We start from the raw sequence: 22,367 nt of genomic DNA, 5'->3' as shown, positions 1-22,367 counted from the left end.
TTCTAGGGTGTCTGCCAAGTTTGTCAGGGGTCTGGCAGCCAGGGATATAGACCACTAGCCCATTTTGATGACTAGATGGACGTTTACCAATTCTTAACTAGATGTGGTGTAACCAACCCTAGAGATCATATCCCATCACTGGGCAACAAAACCTCAACCAGAGATTAGTCTGATCCAAAATGAGCTGATGAAAAGGACTCCTTACAAACATCTGTTGCTCCACTAGGGAAGGGCTTTGGAATGGAGGGTTGACCAGAAGGATATCCTCCCACTCCCCTTGGCTCTAGATTTGTTGTTACCAGGTTTCTCGAAGCCACCTCATGGGAAGTCTAGCATATGGAACCAGACAGATGCACAATGCCATCAACCGCATGAGAGGGGAGACTGGCAGACAATGTCAAGAAGTGGAAATACGACGTTGAGGGAGGGGGAGCTACTGTGTATTTTGCTTCTATGACTGTTCCAAAGCATGCATGGAGTGGTTTGCACAGGAAACAGACCATTGGTATGTACCAACATGGAAAAGATGCAGTAGGTTTATCATTACTTGAAACATCTATTTGATTAATTTAACAGTTTTTAGATACAAGATCAGAAGCAGCTGGTGGCTTAAAGCTCCGAGCAGGAAGTCCGATTACAGATCAAACAAAAGATTTCTTCAGCAGACAGCCTACATCTCCTGTGCTGGTCAATCGAAAAGGTAAGGTTGCTACACACTGGAAGCTACAAACTATTTTCTTTCATAATTTACCATGCAGATTGGCTGTGTTCAATCCCATCCTTACTCTCCATGCTTACCAACACAGGCTGAATAGCAGTCATTAGTTTGTGTTCAGTAGGGCTTTTCCAGCTGAACCCAAAGGTTGCTGGTTTGCACTGCTTAGCTTCTGTTCAAGAAAAGTGCTTCTATTACTTCTACAATTGCCTCTTCCAGTAGAACATATGAATCTATTGGGGATGACCAATGGTATAGAATCTGCATTTATACTGCATCTTTGGAAAATTATTTTTAATCAAACCTCAGATTTGAGCATTGGGATCATACTACATCTGAAATTACAAAACCGTTTGGGATCTGTAGTGTAAAGATCCTGGGAAAGTTACATTTTGTTTTACTAGCCTGTAAAGTGACATGTAAGGCGCAACCTGGAAGAGTAAGCTCATGACGCCATGACAGTAGCCCACTGAACAACATTTTGATACACTAATAAAGCACATTACTCTCTAAGGGTGGGTTTTCGGTGAATAGAGGTTTCTTACGGGACTGATGGTCTGAAAACTGTAGTATTTTATTTGTACTCCGACAGTCACCACCTGCAACCCTGAGCAGGATTTTATTGTAGACATTTTGGTTCAGAAATCAAAGTCCTAAATCTGGCCATCAAAAGACAGTATTCAGCAGTGAAGGAGTCTAAAAGCCTTTTGTCCTAATAGACCACCTGGTTGATCCGCCACTGTCCCCTTTAAATAAAGTCCAAAGAGACAGAGGCACCCTCTCCTCAAAACACAGAGAACAGTCCCGATGTGTGGAAAAGTTGCACTGATTTCAAAACTGTTTGAACCACCTTTCTACTTCTAAGCAATCACATGCTCCAAACCATTTTACAGATAAGGCGGTCCAAAAAGGGAACATTCTTCAGGTAGCACAATACCCAAACATGTTACACTAAAAAGCATTCAAAAGGCACCACATTACCTTTGCAGATGCATCATCTTCCATAGTTGCATCACAATCTTCATCCAGTTTTTTACCTACAATCAAATGTAACTCTTAAATGTGTACAAGAAATCAAAACAATTGAAAAACCATTTTAAAAAGTGATATCACGATGTTTATAAACTCTTATTCCGAAAATGCAGTGCAAGTTATATTAAGATACAATTGTCATTCCAGAGTAGGTGGGTGTAATAACACGAGAATGGGAAAGGCTTTAGTGGATTTAACCAGTTGTTTTGTTGTGCAAAAGTTTAGTGTCCGGGGCCCAGAAAAAAAAAGAGCTTGGAGTGCCCAGACAGCTTACAGAAGTAATGGACAGTGGCATGGCTCCACAGCTGAGTGAAATCAGCTTTCAGCACTGAAGGGCTGGTACCATGCAAAATCAGAGCACCCAGGAACTAAATGAGGCACAATTAAGGAGAATCTGGCATATCCAGGAAAGAATGTGTGACCAATGGGAAAAAGGAGGTATAAACAGTGATAGGAGTGTGTAAAGAAATGGCTCCCTGTTGCAGTTACCCCCCACTTTTTGCCTGATACTGATGCTGACTTGACTGAGAAGTGTGCTGGGACCCTCTAACCAGGCCCCAGCACCAGTGTTCTTTCACCTAAAATGTACCGTTGTCTCCACAATTGGCACAAGCCTGGCACCCAGGTAAGTCCCTTGTAACTGGTAAGCCTGGTACCAAGGGCCCTGATGCCAGGGAAGGTCTCTAAGGGCTGTAGCATGTCTAATGCCACCCTAGGGAACCCTCATTCAGCACAGACACACTGCTTGCCAGCTTGTGTGTGCTGGTGGGGAGAAAATGACTAAGTCGACATGGCACTCCTCTCAGGGTGCCATGCCAACCTCACACTGCCTGTGGCATAGGTAAGTCACCCCTCTAGCAGGCCTTACAGCCCTAAGGCAGGGTGCACTATACCACAGGTGAGGGCATAGGTGCATGAGCTCTATGCCCCTACAGTGTCTAAGCAAAACCTTAGACATTGTAAGTGCAGGGTAGCCATAAGAGTATATGGTCTGGGAGTGTCAAAAACGAACTCCACAGCTCCATAATGGCTACACTGAATACTGGGAAGTTTAGTATCAAACTTCTCAGAATAATAACACACTGATGCCAGTGTTGGATTTATTAAAAAATGCACACAGAGGGCATCTTAGAGATGCCCCCTGTATTTTACCCAATTGATTCAGTGCAGGACTGACTGGTCTGTGCCAGCCTGCTGCTGAGAAACGAGTTTCTGACCCCATGTGGTGAGAGCCTTTGTGCTCTGAGGACAGAAACAAAGGCTGCTCTGGGTGGAGGTGCTTCACACCTCCACCCTGCAGGAACTGTAACACGTAGCAGTGAGCCTCAAAGGCTCAGGCTTCGTGTTACAATGCCCCAGGGCACTCCAGCTAGTGGAGATGCCCGCCCCCTGGACCCAGCCCCCACTTTTGGCAGCAAGTCCAGGACAGATAATGAGAAAAACAAGGAGGAGTCACTGGCCAGTCAGGACAGCCCCTAAGGTGTCCTGAGCTGAGGTGACTGAATACGATTGGGGATGTGCCCCCCTCCCCTCAGGGAGGAGGCACAAAGAGGGTGTAGCCACCCTCAAGGACAGTAGCCATTGGCTACTGCCCTCCCAGACCTAAACACACCCCTAAATTCAGTATTTAGGGGCTCCCCAGAACCAAGGAACGCAGATTCCTGCAACCTAAGAAGAGGACTGCTAAGCTGAAAAACCCTGCAGAGAAGACTGAGACACCAACTGCTTTGGCCCCAGCTCTACCGGCCTGTCTCCCCACTTCTAAAGACACTGCTCCAGCGACGCTTTCCCCAGGGACCAGCGACCCCTGAAGCCTCAGAGGACTGCCCTGCATCTAGAAGGACCAAGAACTCCCGAGGACAGAGGCTCTGTTCACCCAAGACTGCAACTTTGTAACAAAGGAGCAACTTTAAAACAACTTGCGTTTCCCGCCGGAAGCGTGAGACTTGACACTCTGCACCCGACGACGCTGGCTCGAATTGTGGAGAAACAACACTTCAGGGAGGACTCCCCGGCGACTGCAAGACCGCGAGTAGCCAGAGTTGTCCCCCCTGACCGAGACTGCCTGACTCCCGGATCCCTACGCCTGGTAAAGACTCTGCACCCGCAGCCCCCAGGTCCTGAAAGACCGGAACTCCAGTGCAGGAGTGACCCCCAGGAGGCCCTCTCCCTTGCCCAGGTGGTGGCTACCCCGAGGAGCGTCTCAAGACATCAGCTGCAAAATGTTTATCTGAATAAATGAAATCCTTGTGAACTATCTGCCTCTATTTGACCCCTCCCTTAAATTCACGTAGAGCATGTTATCAACTAGGACTACCAAAAATCAAAATGTTGGAATGTGGCAGTATTTAAAGTGTGGCAAAACCACAAAATAAAATGGACAGACTGAGTATTACAACTATCACTCCCGGTCACAGATATGGGGTTAATCATTATTTTGCTCACCATGTCACCCCAGTTTGGACCCAGCCATATACAAATCAGTCTTGACCGTGCTCCCCATGCAAACAGTTCAGCCCGAACTGCCAAACCAGGTCCTTCCTGGACCAGAAACAAGTATCCTGGGACCAGTTTTGGGGTATCACCCATCAGCTAGGCTAGCTTGAATCCAGTGGTGCAGCGAGCAAGGGACCCACGTCTGGACATACCCTTCACAGGTCCCAATCGTCTTCTTTCTGATATTAGTCTTGCAGACCATTTGACAGTTCTACTGGGTTTGCATGCAACACAGAGGGTGTGCTTCAAAGGCAGGAGTTAAAAACAATTCTTATGTATTCCACGTCCGATTGCTGAACTCTCAGCTTTGACCTACCAGACTACTGAGGTTGTTGTGGGTGCTGGGACTGCCACAAACGTGATTTCGGTGTTGGGTGTGGGAGGATACTAGGATTAACATAGTACACTTACCCACCTCTCACATTCCAAGTTTAGTGTGGCAAAAGCTTCTCCCATTTAGAAGCTAAATGTGAGGGTGGTGGGTTTAGCCCCAGAGGCTTTACTGCATTTAGTCCCTAGGAGTCATTAGCTGCCACTAGATGTGGGAACTTCCACCCCCTAAACAACTAACCTGATTTAGTACAGGCAGTTTTAAAGGTCTCTCACTAACAGTCAGCCATCAGCCTTTTACTCAAGTGCAAGAAGCAAGCAGCATACCATAGTAATTTCCATGAACTGCCAAACCAGGTGTTTATAACAAGGCTGAAACAAGCACCTCTTCATTCACCTACACCTGCAAATAATTCCATTAGTCAGGGCCCGCAAAGTCCACTCGCACAGGCTAGTCTTATTTGATCAGGTCGCGCTACTTAGAATACTTAATCGTCCATTCTGGCCAGATGGCGGTGCAATAAAAGATGCCTTTAAATCTTGTACTTATGTCACATTTGCTCTGTGTTCACAGACAAAGGACAAACGCCAATTTTTCTTACAATTAATTTTCCTTCTGATTGTAGACTTCCAAGACTTTGTAGGGTGAAGTATGTGACCTGCTGCTTAGAATGTAAAATACCACACAACATTTAGATGGCAAATTCAACTGGGCAAACATTTCAAAATATATTTCAGTAGTTGTGAAAGCCCTTGTTGTATTTGTGTGATGACAAATTAATAGGATGAACACAAATCAGAACACCTTACATGTTCACGTGCCAAGGATATGTTTTCCCAAGTTTCACAGATGCTGCAAGTTAGCGGAGAGGTTTTTGGACATTCCTTGGAAAGTTACTGTGTGTCGATGACAATATGTTACCACATCATGGTTTAGTAATATATTATTATAATAATTGAGTGTTTAAACAAACTGAGAAACACTTCTGTCCTGATGGCAATGTTGTTAGTAAACTAAAAGAAGTCCTAGGTTATGTGGGCTAGACCTTATGGGTATGTGGGCTAGATTCTTGTGATGCATGCAGCAAACTTCAGTCTACTTAAACAAAAGAGGTTTTTTGGTACTGCAAAAATGCTGAACTCATATTTGAAGACGCAATCATGGAGAATTAAGAAAAAGGCGACTAAATTATTTGCCTAGGATCACACGAGATCCGTTTACGGGTCAAGTACATTAGTTAGGTCGAGATTATTTAAATTACTCGACCTGCAGGTCTAGTAACACGTATGATTTTGAGAGCCATGTTGATGAAGTTCATGGACGCTGATGGCTTGCATCACTGAGAATAGCGAAGATGAGAAAGGAATGGCTGAGCATCTCCAGCTCCAAGGTGGGCTCATGACAGACAGGCAAAAAGGAGGCCAAGCCTCCAGCAGGATGGGTACTACTCAACTATGGGAAAAATGGTGAATGGACACATTTTAATGGTACTTAACATTGATAATTTACAGTTTGATATCTTGCACAAACCCAAAGTAGCTATTTAAACTGTTTTTTTTATAATGATGTACGATTCACATCTGAAGTCAGCTGTAAAGCTTTCATCAGATGCTCTATTCTCTAAACAAACAAACCATACTCATGACCCTTAATTCATCTGAAGACATGGGCCTCAGTTTCTTGCCTCAGGGTTTCAACGTCCAACGTCTTACCTTTGACTTTAGTAGTTTTCTTGGTAGGAGTATCAGCAGTAGCAACTACTTCAATATTATCAGGATCACCTCCTTCGTCTTCAACAGCCTAAACAAAATTTTAAGTTATTAAACACTGCCCATATTTTACAGTACACTGAAACTACTGGAGTGCGTTTGTACTTTAATTGCACTGGTTTATGAATTGACAGGGGTGTCGTAGCACTCAGACAAACTGAAAGGGACCACCGGGTTTGAGGGAGGGAGCATCAGATGAGGGTGGGAGGGTTAAAGGACCAACAGAGATACTGCTTAAAGACTGGGCCAGTAAAGAGCGGGGACTGAAAAAAAAAAAATTACAATTAAAAAAACAGGATGGGATGGAGAAACAAAGGATGAGGTGGGGGGGGGGGACAAAATAGAGTAAGGGTTACTTGGGGGACAGAAGTAATAACTAGGGAGATAGCTTGAAAACAAACATTCCTGGAGTACCTAATTAAACAAAAAATTATAAGCCACAGGCATCTCCATGGGCACCATCCATTCTGCGTCCGTTAACATAACATAATTCTTTTTTTTGGTATGCAACTGAGTGCATGCAAGCTAGGTGCACATCACGAGGCGCACGGGTCTGGCAGGATCAGCAGGCAATTCAACATCAGGAGGGGCACCCTAACCAGTTCAAGGCCAGAGTGGGAACACTTTGTGCCCCAGGAATATCATGACAACTGTATCACCAAATGTATGCCTGAACCCTGAGCACCATCACTCATTACTCTTGCTACGGGTAGACTTGTAAACTAGCATCAACATTCCTGAAAATATCAACAGAAATGGTGGTTCGTCCGCGCCAAAATATGAAGTGAACGATTACAGTAATTTTATAAATAAATTAGGTGAAGTTTAAAACAAAACAATGAATATAAGTGAATTTCGTGCCTTCATATTTAGTCTGGCCAGTCAGGTTTCTCTGGCTCTGTGCTTGTCTTCAGTGAATACCACCCCTCCATCCATATTAAGATTCTTTGTTAGGCCTCCTATAGCCTTTTTAAGCCCACATATTACAAATGCTTGAAGAATCATACACAAAACTACCTCCCATCAGCCATGCAGGAGGCCTTACTAGTCGCCTACCCAAACAAAGTATATACCTCCAAAGTGGAGTCATGTCCACCTTGCGATGTAAAGATTCTGCCCATGCTGCTAGCAAAGAGATTCATGCGCCATTTGATTCTGTGGTAGGATCTTATATTTTGCAATTTAACAGATTCCCCCTTCTACAACAAATGCAGATCCCCTACACCAACCTCCACAGCACTTATTAAACTAGAGCAAACAAGGCTTCCCACTATATCCACTCGTTTGTCTTTTTATTGGAGCCATAAGCTACACATCAAGGTCTGTGATACTATCTCTTCAAGCAAACATGACTTCATACAGCGATAAGAGTCAAATCTTAATTACATTTTGAGGGAAATTATATTCTGGGTCACTATAAATTCGCCCAAGTCTGTTATTTGTCCTTTTATGCACAAATTTGCATTATAAGTCCCCCCTCAAGGGTAGGCTTTTAGGCTACTCCCCAAATTAAGACCAGGTGGCTTTTCTGCAATCACTTTCCATCCCCCAGCAACAAATGACTTATTAGGTGGGGACTTAATTGCGTCAATGTGAACAGGGATCACTCCACTGCCCCTGGGGGATTGACACAAGACAGCAGAGGGCTTCAGTGACTGGCTGGACCTACGGAAATTGACAACAAAAAAACGGAGACTGCAACATTGACATGAGATTATCCCTACTACTCATTTATCAGCCCCACACTAGACTAGACATATTTGCTTGTTCCAACAGACTCAGCCAATATGGGATGCAATCAGAGTATCTGTGCCGCATACTTTCGGACCCCAGGCCCCTCTTGCTAGGGTTCTGGCCAGAAGAGGAATACCCACCCATCCCCACGTGGTGACAATCTGGTCACCAGAGGAAGCTAGCTTTCAGGACTCACTGAGGGAACTAATAACTGAACACAACAATGGCACTGCTTCCTCTGGCCTAGTTGAGAAGGAAGCCTCAATGTCATGGTTCTGGGGTTGAGGGAGGTTGGAACCCCACTATATTTTCCTAGGACAATTAATTCAGAGTTTCTCAAATATTATGAGCAGCTATATAGAACCCAGAAGCTCAACTGCTAGAGGCACAGGCAGCTTTCCTACGAAGACTGCAGCTGAGAGATACAAGAGGCCTACAGGGGAAACCTGGGCCCCCAATGGCCCACCTGCTGAGTTTTATTCCTTGCTCAGCCCCAAAGCTGGAGCTGCTCTACGTGGACTCCTGAAAGTACAGAGCATTGCTGGCATCCACCTGTGATGCAGTAGTTTCCCTGCACGTCAAAACTAAGACCCAGGGCACCCCCCCCCCACCATCAGCATCTTCTTGGGGTCCCTTAGATTATCCAGAATGGCCAGTATCTTGGTGTCTAAGATGGTCATGCTGCCACCAATGTTATATTTCATTCTCAATTTTCCAGTTGGTGTACCCCTCTCTTGGTTCCAATTGTTAGACTTGTCACTCCAGGACCTGGCTTGGGATGAAGATTGCAGTCTTCTTGGAGGTCTTGAGACGCCCACCTGATTTCTTTTTTTTGGGGGGGGGGGGGGGGGGGGGGGGAGAGAATATGATTGGGGGCACAAGACTTAAGCTCCAGTGGATCACACAGTGGTACTAGCTCACCACTACTGGCTAGGCTGCCCTGCGACATCGATCAACAAACCTGGTGTGGTGTGTTGCTGATACCTATGTGATGCGGGAAACGTGTGCGGAGGACTGCTGTGACGCCCCTTTATACACCTGCCCTACACCTCTAGTTGGTCTCCCACATGGTGACCCACTTACCTTTTTCACAACTGGGCAGCTGTCTACATGGACAGCTGCCTGACAGATAACAGCCGAAGACTTTCTAATGGGAGTACTAAACGGAGGAAGTGGCGAACCAATATGACCACCCCTCCTCCACACTCTCCCCTCACCGATATTCACCCCCACGCCTCCCTCAGTGGCACACTGGGGGTTCTGTCTGTTGGGACTGCTTCCTAGGCCCTGAAAAGGCAGGCCTGGTTCCAGATTCTTTAGTATGGCTGTAGTACTGGCTAGGAGACGGCCTGCAATGGCAAGGAAATAGACTTTGGGACCGGTGATGGCCATGTGGACCAAAGAAGTCACTGTGTTGGCCACAGCTAAGGAGAAGACCCCTACCCGTGAGGATTCTAGAGATATGGCGGTATTTGATAGCGGATGTGTGGACTGAGAAACTAGAGTCCTGGGATGGGGGACGAAAGACTGGTAAGATAGAAGCCTACCTGGGGAAGACAACAGCGACCCATTTGGAGACATGCAACAGGTCAGGTGGGTATTGTTTATAAACACTGTCTCTAAATGCGGTTACATTTTTAGACTATATCCCCTTTGGTATCGCATGGGATGTTCCTATATCTACATTTCACATTTATGTATCAAAAGTACCCTATTATGCGAGCCATGTTTCTGCTTTGAATTTTGTTCTCTTGCCTTTAACTGCCTCTGTATCAATGCACAGAATGCTTTAAACACAAATAAAAATTACTAAGAAAAAAAATATATATGTGTATACACATACCGTCAAACGGCTCAAGAATTCAGATACTTATGAAGCTCCAGCTATCTATGTCAGTCACCACTGTTCTAATTGCACTATGTAAATGTAAATACTCCCACAAATGCAGCATCTTCTAAATATTCCCATTACACTTTCATAGGAAATCGTCACTTCACTATGCTCATTGATAAGGCTGATTTAGAAGAAACACAGCCACGTCTAAAAGTGGGACAGACTGACTCGGCCACATGACATCAGAAGGTTCACTTTTCCCCCCAGACATGATGCTGTATTTCTACTGTTTACAGGAGCATTATTCTTTTTTCTGGTACCACCTGCAACCTTATGGGCAGGGTACATCTAGCAGTACAGATGGACAATGCTGCTCAGGCTCTCCTTCATAAGATTTAATGCCAACCATCACATAAGCACTTGTCAGAAAAACAGTCTAATCATTGCAAGGTGCAGGCTTGACAAATTGGGTCATAGAAGGGGACGTAACACCATGTATTAACCATCCATACCTTTAGCAATATACCCTGGAAAGCTTTTAACTAGCTCACCAAAGGCAGAAGTGCAGCTAAATAAACTGAACATTAATAATGGGGCTTAAAGACAAATTAACCGTTCAAGACTGCACATAATTTGTTGTCTTTCTATAACACCACCTCAGAGCAAAATTCAGAGCCATCACGACCTGCTTCACACAGTAACAGTCCTTTTAGATAATGAAAACACTGATTCACATAGGATGAGGGCGATTGTATACGCTGCAGTGCAACAGGATGCGCCTATATGCATATCGAAATCCAAAAGCAAGTTGGAAAGTATGTTACAAACCATATTATCACACAAAAACCTGCAATATTGCTGCGCTCACTGTTTTGCCCATTAGGAGTAGTAGGCTTCCACTGATGCACTTGCGATACCTTCATGCACTTTATCAGACAACACTGCCCGTTATTATGATGGGTACAAGAAGTCAACAAAACGCACAGGAAACTACTGACACTGGCCCATTTGTAAGCAAAAAGACCTAAACACTGGGGCAAGGCACCAGCTAAAGAAATAGGATTGACAGACTTCGTATTGTGTATTGTAATGAGAACACGTAACCACGCCAGTTTGCAGCAGCCTACCTCCAGAGACATGACGGCGCACTGTGCAATTATTGTACTAATTTGTAACGATAGAAACCATTGTTCCTTCCCCCAACCCACCAAGCTTCTGCAAGTACTGGAGAAGGGCACAAGGGATTTACAACAGCTTTGTTTACATTAAACCCAGTGGAGCACCAATCTATTCTCACTCAATAAGCAACTAAAAAACACATCCCAGACATGCCACAGGCCTTAAGAACTTTGGAATGGGAGCCTGCACAAACTTCACCACGAATGAGCTGGCAAGCAACTTCTCCCAAGAGGAAAGGGTACACCTGGCTATGCCACCACTTTGTCTTCTACAGCTTAAGCAGAAAGGTCAGTATAAACTAACTTCACCTCAGCTTTAAAGCGAAGCCTAGAGTCACAGTTTACGTAAACCAGGAGACTCCAGGGACATGCTTGTCATGTTCACGATGATTCCAAATGAAAATGTAGTGCACATCGCTCTCTAGTCTTTAAGGTGCTATTTATATGTAATTCACTTACCTGGGCAGAGCTACATTCTGTCCATAGCAGACACCGTATGTGTCTAGTGCAATAAAAAGTCTGGGTTATATACAATTAGTGCCAGAGAGGAGGCTAGCTAGTAACTACTCTATTCCAGTATACTCAGGGCTACTAGAACTGTGCACAATTATGGATTTGCCACATATCCTATAACGTGGTGTATAATCTGCAGATTCAGGCACAATTAGGTGGGAATAAGGCTGAAGCAGACGTGGCAGTTTCCCAATGCAGCCTTTCGCTCAGAACTACACAGCTGTTTAGTATTTCTCCCTTGATGTGGGAACAGTAGACTCAGGCCATCCTCTGGAAAGCTTTTAAAGCATATATCCTGAGGATGCATCTCTGAACACACTGGAATGTTGAGAAATGTTAGGTCACAGCTGTCAAGACTTGGGGTAGACCTGCGGACTCTGGACCGTGAAGACACTCAGCATAGACATTCCCCCTCCACTGAGGGACTGCAGTATTCACGCCCGACTTCCAAAAACTTGGTGAGGGGGAACGTCTCGGCCGCATGTTGGCACGGCTTTTACATCTGAATCGTTCACACGATCATGTTGTCCAGTAACGATCCTCCACTGGAGACCTCCTCACCGCTATCATTACAGAGCTATTGCACTACTAAAGACATCTTTATTTACCTCAGACAGCCGAGAGGCACTCACATCAAAGAGTGATGGTATGGCTCACTACTGGACAACAGCAATATCTTAATGAACCAATTGCATCCGATGAAGTGATCCAAGTTATTGACTTGCTGGGAGTAAAGCTCCTGCTTCAGGGGGTCTTACAGGAGCATTCTATAAGGACCATAAACCACTCCTAGTGCCCCATCTTCTTACTTTATATAATGAATCTCTCGAACATGGCCATCTTTAACCGAGTCTTCGTGAGGCCGTTATCACACTTGGACCCTGGCTCTTGCTCTTCCCATCGACCTCTTTCCTTACTCAATTTCGATAACAAAACCTTAGCTTAAGTCATAGCCACCTGCTCGTCCCTGTTAATGGAACATCTTATCACCAGCCCAATCTTGATTTGTGCCTCACAGGTCCACCTTCTTGAATTTACACACACTTCTCACTGTCTCAATAGACTATCTACTTCCATTCCTGGAGCAGCTGTATTAATAGACGCAGAAAAGGTGTTCAATTAGCTGGGGTGGTCCTTCTTGAGTGGTTCTGAATAAACTTATTTTCCCTTACAAGTTAATATCTTGGATATTGTTCCTCTACTCGGATCCTATGGCCCGCTTGCAGGTAAACTGCTCCCTCCCTTATACGTCTTAACTATGGTCCCACCATTGATAAGCTCTCCACACAGATGAATACTTTGATTAAACTCCACTTACTATAGCGGGTCATATGGCCATTTTAAAAAATAGTAGTCCTCATGTGCCTTCTCCATCTTACACATCTCTATAGCTTTGATACAGCGTGTGTGTCACACTGCAGTTTGTTTTACGTATCAGTGGTGTGGAATTTAATAAAATATGTAATTGTCCATGGGACAGGTTGCTTCTTAAATCTACTTGTCCCTTTGGTGCCATGTAGTGTGGCAACAAATTATGGCAGCAATCTCATTATGTAAGAGCTCTGATTACAGCCTCAGATTATGCCAGGACTATTTCCATAGTAGGCCTTGAATACTTGCAGTTTCAATCCCTACTCAAGCAATTTCCTTATTTTGACACCTTCCCGCAGATCTACATACTGTGGGTGGAGCAAACAGTAAGAAATAGTTAAAGGGGTGGAATGCCTTTGAGTCCGCAAACCTACTAACTTGCACGTTTTAAGGATTTTCACCAGCTCTTCTCTATTATTTTCCTATAATGGGTAAGCCTGGAAATGTAATCCTGACAATAGAAGTTCTTCCAGCGTTAAGGAAAAAAGTGGTTGGAGGGAAAGTGAACTTGTAAATGCTTAATAGATTCTCATGAGCAAATCTACACATGCATATTTTCTTGTGCTAAAACAGTCCATAAATTTTCTAGGAGTAAGATTTCCTGGTCTACAGTTGTGAATTAATGAAACCCACCAATTCAAAGACATTCCATGGGTGGACTTTTGTGACTTAAGAATTGAGTCCCTAATTATGTCTGGCGTTAAAGACGTTTTGTTTCTATTAACTTTCTTTATCTGTAGGCTGGCTTTACTGTGAGTGATCGCATTCTGCCTCTTCCACAAGGAGCATATTGGCACACAAAGTAGTTTTGTTTAGTACCGGGAACTACCCTGGTAATCAGTGGCGTAGCAAAAACTTGAGCCCCCCCCACCCCACAAAGAACATGAGTGGGCTCACTGACAACCCTGCATTCGCTGGGAAATCATGACTTCCCCTTTAAGCGCAGGTTTTTGGGGTCCCGACCCCCTATACTATTACCTCACCGCACAATGTCATTACACACACTTGGTACCACCTTGAGGCCTGGATACCCCATCTTAGACCTGGGAAAAACCAGACAGGTGGACTCCCCTTGTCCTCCATTCTTCTGGAGGGACTCCCCTTGAACCCATCTGAGACTCTTCCACATGTTTGGCTTGGCGGAAACTGATGCCATGAAGCAGCATCCTCTATTCTTCCAATCTCCCCCCCACCACCACCACCACCACCACCAATTGACAGCCCTTGGCTACTCATCACTCAGGAGAAATTGGTACAGCAATTCCTTACTGGTCATGAAGTATATACTATGGGAGATATCTTCCCGGACAGACATGTACTCACTCACTCCGACGATGTCAGATTTCAGAGCGCATCTCACTCAAATGGACCACTCCTTACTCAATCGCTACATACACCACAGCATTACCTTCTACTCCCCGCCAGACCTCTCTGCTCAACAGGGACTGGCCTCCATATCCTGGATACGGAAGTCCTCAGCTGGAGGAAGATCCTTTGCCTATCGTGCAGCAGAGCGCTGGAACACCCCGCCTCTTACCTCAGGCAGTCACCATCGCTACCTCAATTTAGTAAGGGCCTTAAGACCTGGCTCTTCAACTGATTCACAGATGACCAAACTGCCACAGCGCTTCTAGACCCTTACGGGAAAGTAGCTGTGCTTTATAAAAGCAAACTGAACTGTACTGCTCCTGCGTCAACCATACCCAGATACAACCAATAAGGAACGAGCAGCCTGCGACATGGCTTGGTTCTGTTGTTGCTCCCAGGCTAAGTTCATTTAAATGCATAATAAGCACAAACTCTTACATTTTAAATTCCTACACCGTGCATATGATGCCTAAACTTGTGCATACTGACCCTGGCGCTCCTCTCAGTGCCCTAAAGGTCAGGTGATAGATGCAGATTTCACTCAACTCACCTGGATGTGCCCTACAATCCATCAAAATTGGACTACGGTCTTTTCTCCTCTCTACCATGATAAAGTTAACGCTAGAACCCACTTCATTACAGGCCTTATTGGGGTACACTCAAGACTTTTCAAAGGACAACTCTTCACACCCATTGCTTTACTCCTAGCCAAACATGAAATTGCATTACACTAGGGCAACAAAAATGTACCTAGCAGCTGAATGGATAAAAGGTTTATCTAACTGAGAAAATATCAGTGATGACTATGCACAGCTACAACTGCCCGCATCTCCTCCCAAAAGATATCTGGTCACTTTTTCAGCATTATGTCCTTTACATGGAACCAAAAACCTCAGATTAAATAGTCCATTGATACGTCCATATGCCAGACAGATGTTGATACAATGTGACTAACTGATGTCTCTATTGTATGAATCGGACATGTCTGCATATCTTAAATGCTCCCCCCTGTTCACTTTCACCCTGAACACTGTTCTGTTTTTTTTTATTATTTGTTTTATTATGCAAAATTTTAAATAAATGTTTTTTTTAAAAATTCTAGTGTGACAGGATGAAAAAGTTAATCATGGTAACGTGTTCCTGTGCACTAGAAGGCCCTTTACAAAGGTTGCCTGGTTGTCTTTCACTTGCTTATTGCTGTATGAGTGTTAAATCGTTACTGAATACCGTAGCATGCGTTTGTTGCATGTTGTGCCAATTATAGATGGCAAATAATCATAAAATGACAATTTAAGTAGTTTTTCCATGCCACCAAAGGTGAGCAATTGTTAATACGGACAATGAAATTTACTGATAAGGACCACTATGTCCCTCATCATTACTTGAGGGATACTAAAGCTCAACTGGTCTTCCCCTACCCAGACGAGGCGTCAAAGTGCTTTTCAGCAAATAGTACGCTACTCCAGAAACCAAAGGACTACCGTAGGGAAATAACAGTACAGTATTAGTATATGGAGGGAGGAGTTAATTTCAGCAGAGAACATGCAAGTGGATAGCAGGAAAAATCCAGAAGTGTTAATTGGGAGATCATAGTGGTAAGATGAGGTTTGGGGTGAGTAAAGGAGAGGTGATGGATGGAAGAATCTGTAGAAAGGGATTAGGGAGACCATAGTAGTAAAATGGGGTTTGGGATAAGTCAAAGGGGAGATAAAGGAGGGAGAACTTAGGGTTGTTTGGGAGATTACAGTCAAACTGGGGTATGGAGATGAGCCAGGAGGGAATAGTCTGGTAAGGGTTATTTAGGAGATCATAGTAGTAAAATGGGTTAGGGATAAAAGTCGAGATAGAGGATAGATTGATGGAGATATAGGGTGATGGGTAGAGAGTAAAGCTTTCTAGAGTAAAATGTCTTTTTCCACTTGTACAGTCGGATTAGAGTATTAAGTGTACAGATAAATGATTATATAATCAAGGTGATGAATATATTGAGGTTTAACGGGTCATAAATACAGGCTTTCTAGAGTTAAGGTATTTGAAGCCAATGTGTAATTTTATAACATTTTATTTTTCTCTCGATATTTCAAAAGTGAAAAGTGTGTAGATACATCTTAGACAAACTGTGGATAAAGGGTACACTGAAATGCTCTGGGAGGCTCCAATGAGGGAGAAGGCAACTTCTCCAGAGGAGATTCCATATTATGACATACTGTGCACACAATCTCTGGCAATAAAGCAGTTTCAATACATTTTACCCCTGATTTTATGAGATAATTTCAATCTACTCTTCCCTAGAAATAGGTCCAGATGTGATGTCATACTACATCTGAATTGACATTTCAACCTCTACTACCACCACCTTCTGATGGCAACAAAGACAGCCCTTGCTGCACGCATGGAATCCAACACAACCGAGGAACTTTTTAACGACCCGACTGCCAACAAAAACAGCACACCCTCACAGGATCTGTGCAACAATCTTGCCCACTTCTTCCAAGACAAGATCTCAACCATTTACAGAAACTACAAACCCCAACCCACACTTATGGATTACCTTGATAGACACACCACCATGGTAACCAACACTGACCACCTGGAATATCCCCTCCATGCAGGAATCACCTCTACCATGAAATCCATTTACTTAAGAGCTCCCACAGACTCATGCCCACACATCTTCACCCTTGGATACCAAAAGGATGTCAGGAACTCACTACCTTGCTCAACACCTCTATCGCCACCAGAACATTTCCCAACACCTGGAAACACACTGAAGTCAGACCACTACCCAATAACACCCTCTGCTGACCCCGAGAACTACACACCAATCTCACTGCTCCCAATTCCCAACGAAGGTACTGGAAAAGAGCATCAACAAGCAAATCATGACATACCTGGAACAGAACCAATCCATCATCCACAGCACCAAAACTGCCCCTTCTCAACCAAGAAGAAACAGCAGCTTTGATCCTCCTCTACCTCTCGGCAGCCTTCAACACTGTATCCTACCACATGCCGATCAAAAGACTTCACCACATCGGCATCAAAGGGGGTGCACTCAGATGGATCACCTTTTTTTTTTATCACCAAAAAAACCCAGAGGAGACCACCTGCAGCGTACCCCAGGGCTCAGACCCAAGCTCCTCAAAGCATATGACCCAGATGACCAACATAGTCAGATCCCACTGTTGCAACATAATTTCCTATGCAGACACCCAACTCATCCTCTTACTCACCGACAACCCCTTCAACACCATTCCTAACTTCCACGGACATATGGCAAGCATTGTTGACTGGATGAATAACTGCCTCCAGCTGAACATAGACAAGATGGAAGTACTAGTCTTTGGCAATAGCAGCAACACATGAACGACTCCTGGTGGCCATCAGACCCAGGACCAGCAGCCATTCCCTCAGACAATGCCTGAAACCTCAGAGTTATCATTGCAACAAGCTCACAATTAAATCACACATCAATGCCGTTTCGAGCATGCTACGCATGATCTGTGAGTAGCTACCCCTACAAACGAGACGCACAACACGGGCCCTGATCACAAGCCAGCAACACACTACGTAGGATTCACCCCACATCAGACACCTCCTACGGGACCATACAGAACACTGCAGCCAGACTCATCCACAGCATTCCTGACAAACCCCACGACACCTCACCTCAACATACAGAAGAGATGGGGATTCAAGCTGCTGACCCACGCACAGAAGGCTCTACACAACCAATGGCCTGCATACATTAACCACTGCGCTACACCACAACCCAATCAACTTATCAATTCTCTTACAGATCATTTTCACACTGTCACTGCAAAGCCATTACTCCCCCGCGCAGATGTGATATTGAATGACACCCACCTGCCAATAGATTCAGATATGCCAACCCCCAATTTGAATAACTGTATTACTTGTTTCCCCAGTGTAGGGCCGTAAACAAAAACAGAAAGGAAGATGTCTCAGCTGGCAACCAAGACAACAAGCACAACATACGATAGTCACATCTAACTTGTGTTCCAGCACCAATATAACAAATGTGCACATGGTGCATAAACAATTACTAGCAGTGCTCACAAGAATAAGCATTTATTTATTATTTCAGATTACAAACGTTTTATTTCCACAACAAACCGCAAGGGCAACGATTAAAAAGCAATAAAAATATAAATTATAAAACACCTCAAGTCACTTCATTATAAGCTTATCTTCAAGGAAAACCATGTTAAAAAAAAAGGGGGGGGGGGGAGGCATTGCAGACTTATAAAAACTTGGAAGGACTTATTTTCTCAGAGACTACTGCAGCAATATTTCTACTTTATTCAGTTCCTTGACTGCCGCCTCCATGAACTTTAAGAACCGCCGGCATCTGGGCCTTGCCATCATTCAGACCAAACCTGACGTCATTGGTTCTAGAGGTTGGACTCAGCCAACATTACCTTAGTGCTTGCAGTTTCCCACAAATACACGGCAGAGCATGATTCAGGGGATAAGCGGCATAATCTACTTAGGCTATCCATCCTGAAGCTCAATCTGCTGCTGTATCTTTCAGAGTCTTAACCTTATAAGCTGCATTGCTGCTCCCCATATTTACCATTATATGTAAAACAATCATTGGCAAGGGGAGTCATACAAATTAGCTACCAATTTACCGTGCAACTTCTTCACAAGGTCTTTCAAGTCCAAATCTGCGATTATGATTTTAGATTTCTTCAACAAAAGGCTTGAAGGGAGATTTGCTCCCTAAATATCATGTGACTGATTTATTAATTTGTTTTAAATCGATATGTTATTAGTGCCTTGATGAATTCTCGTATGTAAACGGTTGCCACGTATTCCATGAAAAACAAGGTTTGCATTAATTTACAACTACTAACTTTGTCAAAGGAGTTATGCCTGGACAGGTTAGATTCTTTAAGCACAAGTCAGAATTTGGGCTGAGGTATCTTGGGCTTGCACGTGAGCCGCAGGTGGTCATGCCATCTAGCCAAACCACTTAGGACATTCGTAGGAAGAAACACTAGTCTTTCTTTGTTCAAAAACTATGAGCATTTTTATTTATTTTTCAACCGAAAACTGTGACCTTAGTTTCAGACAGATCAATCTGAAAGTTTTTTATTACACAATAACTGGCTACAGTGTCCAAAGATATCTGCAAACCAAAGGCCGCCTGACCCAACAAGACATATTTGCATTTTAGTACCCTTGCTGAATTAAGTACAAGTGTAATGTCGGTTAGGTATAGATCAAATAGGAGAAGGGCTACAAATGCAGTCAGGTTTTAATCCTTTACTAGCAGGAATCTTATTTGACGTGGCCTACGCTGTTACCTTACTTTTAAACAAGATGGGTTTAATGTGACGTTTAACAGGGGCGGCGGGGTGGCAATTTGGCTCTGACTACAAGCTGTTGTAAAACTCAATGAATCGGCGTACTGGCATAAATAATGCTTCACCTGAAATTCGATCAAACACCAAACTGTAAAAGATGTGAAAAAGTTCCCAATGAACAGATTCTTCTCGAAGCCTTGGATAGCCTGTCCCCCAAAGCATCGTAATTGACATTAATACCAATACAGAGCTGAATCGCAATTGTCCCAGTAGAATTCCTACACCAACAATGCCAAAGACCTTCTGCAGCCTTACTGGAGACCTAGACTTCACGATAGGATGGCACTGAGTCCAATTATTTTCAGTACAAATATTACTTACATCATTTCAATGTAAGCAAACAATGCAAGTGGGATCTCTTAATACTCTCCTTAGAAGGAATCAGATACGTGTGAGTTATGGAGGTGGCTGTTATATGCAGCAAAATGTAGCTTAAGAGAAACGCTTTGGTTAAAGGCTCTAAAAAACGAGTATAATAAAATTCCTGCACCATGTCTCATTCACAATCCTAAAACCGCTAGTTCAAAGCCATCTTTTTGAAGAACGCTCACAACTGATCATGCCAATTATCCGTTTACACAACCATCGCTAGTAAGCAGTCAAGAAAGTCGCTGCCCCGTAGCATCTGTCTTGAGTGAACACGGCAGCGTCTCAGAAGAAGAACTCCGTTTCACCGCACTAGCAACGGCCAGCAAGAAGGCACAGCCACTTTACTGCACACCGCTAGGCCGATGCGTAATCAGCCTACTGAAAAATCAAGACACTGGGGTCTCCGCCGCCGATTATGCCGTGGGCACCGCCTCCGATGAGAAAGTCTACGCACCCAACATGGCGGCCGAGGGAGGGAGATAGAGGTTCCCATTGAGGAGCAGCGCCATCACACGCGGAGGCGATCATGCCCGAGAGGCCATGAGGATGCGAGAGATGCAACAAAACTACCACTATCAAGCGGAACCGAAAGGAGATCCAGATTACAGCCCAACTCACGCACATAAAACGCACCACGGGGATGGACACGTAGCCTGCAACTCTCACAAACACCCATATGGTCCCGCTATTCGAGGAGATCGCGCGGCCTCGCCCCTCGTGAACCGCGATTAAGGACCTTGCCGGACCTCACCTGTTTCAGGCGAGAGATGAGTACGGTCTTGACTCCCGTGATATCGAGTCCGCGACGCTTGAGCTCGGACTTAAGGTCGATGACGCGCAGCTCGGTGATCTTCTTACCCTCGGAGACAGCAGCCGCCATTTTGCAGATGCGCGGGCAGGAGAGAACGGAGGAAGGCAGCGGCTGAAGAGCGCGAGTATGAAAAACAGCGGCTTCTCAACGCGCGTGCGCCTATTACGTAGCCAACCAGCTGGAAGCAGACTGGAAAAGTGAAATGGAGTGGGCGGTATAGGAGAATAACGTAGCAGTTGACGTCAAAAGATCAGAGTACGTATGCGTCCGAGTAAGTCTTTCTCCCCGGCCATTTTAGAACCAGGAAAGGACGACAGAAGATGGCATGTTGCATTCGTATAGCGCTGACTATATTTATTTACCCTTGCTAAGCGCTCAAATCACCTTTATACATATGTATTTCTAGAGTACGGACGTTACCTGACGATATTAGAAAGCTTTACAAAAAAGGAAATATTACATAAGATGAATGGATATATAACATAAGGAGTATGATTATAATTACAAGAGACGTAGTTACATTAGGTGATCTGGTAATACTAATAAAGTTTTAGTTAGCAGCCACCTGGAGTCGAATGTTTGTTGGGATCTATTGAAATCGAGGAAGAACGAGAAGTATTATATGACTGGCAACATTTTAGAGGAGGCATGTGGGCGAATAAAAATAATAATAATAGGGAGAATGCATTTCATTGACTTATTTTGAAACAAAGCATGAGAGAGATAAGTTAAAGCCATTTTTTGGCTTAAAAAATCGGGCTTTTGAAGCCTGAATCGGGCCTGTTGGCATGTATATGCCTTGCAGTCATTGATTGGAACTGGAGATGAGGGGTTAACTAAAATTTATTTGAAAGAGAAAGGCTTTTAGTTTAGTTTAAAAGGCAGCTTCAAAGTGGTGGTCCGTAAGTGTGGAGGTAAGGAGTTCCATATTCTGGTCATGCTTCCTGAGAAGGATTTTGCCATAAGCTGTTTTTTAGGGTCGAGCTTGCGATAGCATGCACTAGCACGTCCGTATCGCTTGCGAGACGCTGTAGTAGTTAAAAAAGGGTTCAAAGCCCTGTCCATGTCACCTTAGTGTCTTTCATTGGTTCGTAGGCTTGCCTTTTAAAATCTGCTTACTTTCATTAGTGGAAGGCATAATTGCGTCACGCCTTTTCCAGTGGTTAGCAACCAAATACTGAAAACATACGAGGCTCGCTGTTTTCCGTCCGGTTTGTGGACTACTTTTTCTCTTTTTACGCAGCGCGATCTCGCTTGGCAGAAATCAAGCGCTTTGCATGACATCGACCCTGAGACCATTTCTGTTTCCATTTCCATTTTTTAGCAGCGCAATCGCACTTGTTTTTTCCATTTAAGGGGGCAAGAAAAGTTCGGTTTACAACTGCTAATAGCTCTAACTTGGAGAAATGCAGGACCCGTTGCATTGCAAATGCTTGTTTTCAAATGTTGGGGG

At 44.3% G+C, this 22,367-nt stretch overlaps 1 protein-coding gene across 7 annotated transcripts in view; it reads right to left on the bottom strand.

Moving 5' to 3' along the window:
* The window catches only part of SLTM (SAFB like transcription modulator), a 183,905-nt gene extending 162,826 nt beyond the window's left edge, over positions 1–21,079 (bottom strand). For 3 of the 7 annotated variants that reach the window (XM_069222085.1, XM_069222086.1, XM_069222088.1), the window contains exons 1-3: positions 20,962–21,077; positions 6,287–6,374; positions 1,697–1,752 (exon numbers count right to left, since the gene is read on the bottom strand). In XM_069222085.1, the coding sequence (XP_069078186.1) occupies positions 1,697–1,720 (24 nt within the window). In that variant the 5' untranslated portion in view covers positions 1,721–1,752; positions 6,287–6,374; positions 20,962–21,077. Of the gene's footprint in view, positions 1–1,696; positions 1,753–6,286; positions 6,375–20,854 lie in introns of all 7 variants that reach the window. The other 4 variants (XM_069222083.1, XM_069222084.1, XM_069222087.1 and 1 more) reach the window with 3 other exon arrangements.
* Positions 21,080–22,367: the final 1,288 nt, after the last annotated feature.

The sequence above is a fragment of the Pleurodeles waltl genome, chromosome 3_1, assembly GCF_031143425.1.
Source record: "Pleurodeles waltl isolate 20211129_DDA chromosome 3_1, aPleWal1.hap1.20221129, whole genome shotgun sequence".
Taxonomy (NCBI): Eukaryota; Metazoa; Chordata; class Amphibia; order Caudata; family Salamandridae; genus Pleurodeles; species Pleurodeles waltl.
This window is presented reverse-complemented; position numbering and strand designations above follow the sequence as displayed.